Source organism: Chrysochloris asiatica, unplaced genomic scaffold, assembly GCF_000296735.1.
Source record: "Chrysochloris asiatica unplaced genomic scaffold, ChrAsi1.0 scaffold00230, whole genome shotgun sequence".
NCBI classification, from domain to species: Eukaryota; Metazoa; Chordata; class Mammalia; order Afrosoricida; family Chrysochloridae; genus Chrysochloris; species Chrysochloris asiatica.
Window position 1 is genome coordinate 1,862,925 of NW_006408748.1, and position 6,287 is coordinate 1,869,211.

A 6,287-nucleotide genomic window follows, 5' to 3' on the forward strand; every position below is an offset into this window, starting at 1 on the left:
TACTGTACGGAAAGATTATAAACTCTAACAAAACTTCAAAAAGAATATAAAGCCACTCCATACAATAAGCACTGGACTGTGAACCACAAAGTTGGTGGTTCAAGCCTGCCAGCTGCTGTGTAGAAGAAAGATGAGGCTTTCTGCTCCCGCAAAGATTTGAAGCCTCAGAAACCCTACAGGTCAAAATCAACTCGATGGCACTTAACAACAACAAAACAATGCATTAAAACCAAGTTGAGAGAAGATGAAGTCTGAATTCCATAAAATTCAAAAAAAAAGAAAAAAGATTTCAGAAGAACATGAAAGAATTACTAACAGGAAACAAAAGACATGAATAAGAAGCAGTTTAAACTCAGTGAACAAATTAAGTCCATTCCTAGTCCTGTAGGAGTTTTCTACCTTAACCGCTTACTGGAATCACTGACGGCCACAACCTTAGACACCAGTGTTCTGTGTGTAGACACACGGACAGAGACACAGGGCCTGGGAGGAAGAGTGGATATATATTTACTTATACATTTCACAAATATATAAAGAGTTTGAAAGAGGATCTTTGTACCTGGGTAGTCAAAGAGAGGAAGTAGGACAACTATTATTGCATGGAGGGGATTGCAATCATTGAAAAGAAAGAAAGTACATGATCTGTTGAATGTAAAACCTTCACTCAATTCGCAACAAAAAATTTTAAAACAGAAACACAAATCCCACTCCCAGAAATCCCAATTTAATTGGTCTAAGGTGCAGTCTGAGCATCAGAATTTTAAAAGCTCTCTCGGTGGTTCCAATGGGCAACTAGGATTAAAAACCAAAAGAAGCTCTGGCTTAGAAAAAGAGAAAGATATTCAAGTTTTGGATAACTGCCTTATGCCGCTGATGATGACCAGACTGACAAGTTTTTTAATTTGAAAAAGGCAAATGGCAGATTGCTCATAAAGAAAATTATAACTAAGCAATAGTATGCAGCAGTCTGAAAGACTACAGACTGGGTGGCTCTAACTAGATGATACGTGGAAAAGGCACAACGACAGGCAATAAAAACATCACAGTTGTCAGGGCACATATAGGAGAGGAAAGGACAAGCAGGGGAAACACCAAGGATTTTCAGGGCAATTAAACCATTCTGTACAATACTGTAGTGATAGACAAAGGACATTATGCATGTCTCAAAGTCCACAGAACTGCACAACACGAAGCACAAACTCTAATGCACACTGTGGACTTTAGTTAACAAAAACGTATCAATATTAGTTCGTCAATGGTAACAAATGCTGGGCCATGCAGGATAAGCACTGGATCCCGAGGTTGGTTTAAACCACAAGGTAAGTGGTTCAAACTCAACAGCTGGTCCCTTGGAAACGCTATACAGGGTCACTATGAGTCGAAACTGACTTGACAGCACTTCACAACAACAACGCAAGATAGCAATAAGAGAAAAGGGACAGGGTGTTTAATACGGGAACTCTGTACTTTCTTCACAGTTCTTTTATAAACCTAAAACTGCTCTTTAAAGCAACCCACTAACATTTTAATGTATGACTCAAGATAGAGCTTCAATTCCTATGATTCAAAATACCAACCAACAAAACAAAAAAACCCACTGTCATTAAGTGGACTCCAACACAGCCTTCAGTATGGATTACATCTCAATGTCAAGAAAACAAAAATTCTCACCAATGGACCAATAAACAACATTCTTATCAACAGAGAAAAGATTAAAGTTGTCAAGGACTTCATTCTTCTTGGATCAACTATCAACACTCACGGAAGCAGCAGTCAGGAGATCAAACGATGTATTGCATTAAGCAAATCTGCTGCACAAAACCTTTTTAAAGTGTTGAAGAGCAAAGATGTCAGCTTGAGGACTAAGGTGTGCCTGACCCAAGCCAATAACCTCATATGCATGTGAAAACTGGACAGTGAATAAGGAAGACCATAGAAGAATTGATGCTTTTGAGCTATGGTGTTGGAGGAGAATACTGAAAGTGCCAAATACATGGGCTGCCAAAAGAAACAACAGATCCATTTTGGAAGAAGTGCAGCCATAGTGCTCCTTGAGGCCAGGATGGCCAAACTTTGTCTCTCATACTTCAGACATACTGTCAGGAGGGACCAGTCTCTGGAGAAGGAGATCACATTTGGTAAGGTGGAGGGTCAGAGACAAAAAGGAAGATCGCAGTGAGATGAATTGGCAAAGTGGCCAATGGGCTCAAGTGTGGCAACAATTGTGAGTTGGCCCAGGACCAGACAGTGTTTTGTTCTGTTGTGCACAGGGTCACTATGAGTCAGTATGACTCGATGGCACCTAACAACAACAACTCACAGAGACACTACTGGGCAGAGTACAAGCGCCACATATGATTTCCAAGGCTATAAATCTCTAGGTAAGCAGACTGACACATCTTCCTCCAGCAGAGCAGCTGGTGGATTCAAACTGCCACATTTAAATTCCAAGGGCCAGTTCCCCTGTAATGGGCCCTTTAATCCAATACCTGAATCTGTAGCAAATGCCAAAGATAATTACAGTCTTGCTCTGACAAATCCAATCAACAAAGCAAAAAAAGATAATAAAAACTCAAAGTAAACCACATACACTGCAGCCCTCTAAAACACGAAATCTACTCAGAACCCTTACCTGTTTCTGAAATGTATGTAACAGAATCCTGTCGCAGAATTTTACCATGTTTAGTAGACAGTGACATTTTTTCTGGTTGTTTTTTGGCATTTTTAACGTGTACTGTCTCTTCTGATTCTGAATCTGTGAGACAAAAATAAAACAAAACTTTTAAAAGAACTATAACAACATAGTGTGTTTAAAAAGTAGTCTTTGTGAGCAAATTCCTTAGGGTGCTATTCAAGCTACACTTCCTCCATGAATTTTCCAGGTTACCAAGCCTATGGGATAGTTTTCTATTGCTAATGTGGCAAATTACCACCATTTCAGTGGCTTAAAACAACACAAGTTTATTATTTTAAAGTTTTGGAGTTTAGATATATGAAACAGGTGTTGTTGTTGTTGTTAAGTGCCGTCAAGTCGATTCCAACCCATAGCGACCCTGTATTGGGTTTCCAGGAGCAGCTGGTGAGCTTACTGGGTTAAAATCAGCAGAGCTGCAGTTCTTTCTGGATACGCTACAAGAGAACCCACTTCCTTGGCTCATGGTCTCCTTTCTCCATCTTTAAAACTAGCAACATCAGGATGAATGCTTTTCATGCTGCTATCTCTCTGGTCCTCTGCACTTCTCCTATCTTCATTTTTCTCTCTTTTCTTCTGCCTCCCTTAATCATTTTTTAGGACACTTGCAATTACACTGGAATCACAGAGATAACTCAAAATTATTTACCTGTTTTAAGGTCATCTAATTAACAACTGAATTAGACAGTTCTACAAGGAGCTCTGGTAATGTAGTGGTTATAAATCGGGCTGTTAACCTCAAGGTCAGCAGTTCAAAACTACCAGCGGTTCCACAGGAGATAGATGAGGCATTCTGCTCCCGTAAAGATCTACAGCCTCGGAAATCCTGTGCAGGGTCACTATGAGTCGGAACAGACTCCACAGTTCTTAACAACAACAACAACAATTAGCAACCTGAATCCCACCTGCTGACTTAATTCCCCTTTGCCATGGTGGTGATGGTGATATCCCGTGGAGTTGGTTCTGACTCATCGCAGCCCTGTACAGGGTTTCCAAGGCTGTAAATCTTAACAGGAGCAGAAAGCCTCATCTTTCTCCCACAGAACAGCTGGTAGTTTCGAACTGCTGACCTTAAGGCTTCCAGCCCAATTCGTAACCACTACGCTACCAGAGCTCCTCTGCCATAGGCCCGAGCACAGTCACAGTTTCAAAGAATGGCTGTGGATCTTGTTCAGGGCCATTACTCTGCCTGTTGTTGTTGAGCGACATTGTGAAGGGTTTCCAAGGGACAACTAGTGGGTTTGAACCACCAACCTTATAGTTAGCAGTCCAGTGCTTATCCTACACCACACCAAGACTCTATCACTCTGCCTACCACAGTCTTATTGCCAAAAGCACTTGTATGTACACTAGGACAAAGTGTAAGTACCTGGTATATGGAGTATGAAATAGGTGTTGCATTAACTCTAGTGTGCTGACTCTTCCTCTACACCATGGATTTATAATTACAAATCTGTCTCAGACTATTCTAAATTAAGCTTCCAAGGTTTCCAAAATGAGGCAAAATCTCAGGGAACTGGAAAAGAACCCTTTAAAATGCCTTACAGGACAGAGCACAGAAAGGCACATAGTCTACACCCCACCACTTTTAGAACTGCTTTAACCCCTGTCTGCTATCACTGAAAAAGTCTTCACAAACCAGGAGTGCAAACCAGACAGATCCTCCCTAAAAAAACAAACACTATCATAAAAGATGGACAAAAATTGGAGTTTCCTATCTACAGAAAATATTTTTTAAGTATTAAATTGTTGTTTATAGCTTTTTTTCAATTCAACAAAACAGCTGAACCTTTTAATCAAGCACAAAAATAAAAATTTAGATGTTTGTTTTAAAAGCAATATTCTAAAGCATTAATCAATTTAATTTTCAAGAAACACAGCTAGAAGACAACTTACTAGAATTTTTTTAAAAAAATTAGATATACCACATTCAAAGTATGTCTGAGACATGGTACATACTGTACACCTCTAACAAATCTTTAATACATTAACACATTTAGGCTTTAATAAAACCTGTAGAAAAACTTTAACTATATTTTACGAAGGACCGCTCCTCAAAGCATCCATTAACATCATAGAGAGCTGTGTATTTCACATTAGTTCTGAAAACTCTGTTCTAAAGGATATAAAATCATTTTAAAACTTAAGTCTCCTCAGAGAAATTATTACCTGAATCATAGATGATCCTCTTTCTCTTGTTTGGCTGTTTCTGTCTGAAATCATCATCTTTGCAAGAACTATTTACCTATAAATATGACAGCAGAGAATTAGAACACCAAGAAACCTTCATAACTTACCTCATTATTCCTCATTAGCCATGGGCTTAGTGGTTTCCACCAAAGGGCAATTTGCCTCCTGGAGAGACATTTGTTGATGTCTAAAGACATTTTAAGGAGCTCTGGTAGCATAGTGGTTACAAGTCAGGCTGCCAACCTCAAGATCAGCAGTTCGAAATTACCAGCGGTTCTGTGGTACATACACACAATGGAATATTATGCTACCTTTAAGAATAACAAGGAAGCTGTAAGCTATCACATAACATGGATGAACCCTGAGGTCATTATGTTGAGTGAAATTAGTCACAAGAGGAAAAATACTACATAGGACCACTACTGTAAAAGACTAAAAAAAAGAATCCATACTAAGGGGAGGGGGGAGGGGGGTAGCTCTTTGTTGGCCACTGGGATGTGGGCGGTGGAACAAGGGGAGGGAGAGGAAAGTGGAGCACAGGGTAAGGAATAGACACAGGATAGTTTGGGTGCTGGGGAAGTAGGGGACAATACACAAGGAGGAGGAGGAGAATGGAAGAACAAGGCGGATGAGAAAACGATTAGGCAGGTCTGCATGGGCTAAGTGGAACAGAGGTAAATAATGATGTATGCACAACCATGGAACAACAGGGGTCTGGGATACAGGGATTGAGACATGGTTGGAATGGGCAAAAGGGGGGAAATAATGTTACGAAGCTTGGCTGTCTTTTGAATCTTGGTTTCCCTTGCCTACCATTCATTACAAAATAGACACTTGAGGGAGAGAGAAAGGAAGAGCCAGATATATCACCATAGAACGCTTCTAAGTCCATCTTCTGCCTATAACTGACTGAAATACCTAAAATGGGGCTACAACATGCCCAGTGAAGGAGGCTTCCTGCAGAGCCTCTGCATTACATAAGACCATAGGGGGAATCCTGAACCCCATCCAGAATCTTCTGAGGTGGGAAATTTCTACTGGAAAGGACAAGCAGACCAGCCTGGAGCGGCTAGAAGAACAGAAGATACTTCTTGAAAGAAAGACCGACAAGAAAAATATAAAATTATAACGGCAGTCCGACTGACTACAAGAACAAGCAAGTTGCTTGCCCAGGTGACATCAAGGAAAGCAGTCGGGTCCCCTCAAAGTAAACATCTTCCAAGACTGAGACTCAATGGGAATACACGAGCAGACACATGCTCTAACCAACATGGTCACCAGTAAGGAGAAGTGAGGGAAAACAGCAATAAAGCTGCGACCTAAGTACAGACACGTTCAATAGACTCCTGTGAAGCCGGGTGGAGACCTGGTTGGCCAGTAGTGTGGCAAGACCTGGGACTCCTGG

At 40.7% G+C, this 6,287-nt stretch overlaps 1 protein-coding gene across 1 annotated transcript in view; it reads right to left on the reverse strand.

Annotated features, from left to right (window-relative positions):
* Positions 1–6,287, reverse strand: part of RFC1 (replication factor C (activator 1) 1, 145kDa) — a 104,853-nt gene that overhangs the window by 85,760 nt on the left and 12,806 nt on the right. The window contains exons 3-4 of the mRNA XM_006873232.1: positions 4,862–4,937; positions 2,633–2,755 (exon numbers count right to left, since the gene is read on the reverse strand). Coding sequence (XP_006873294.1) covers positions 2,633–2,755; positions 4,862–4,937 — 199 coding nt within the window. The remainder of the gene's footprint in view (positions 1–2,632; positions 2,756–4,861; positions 4,938–6,287) is intronic.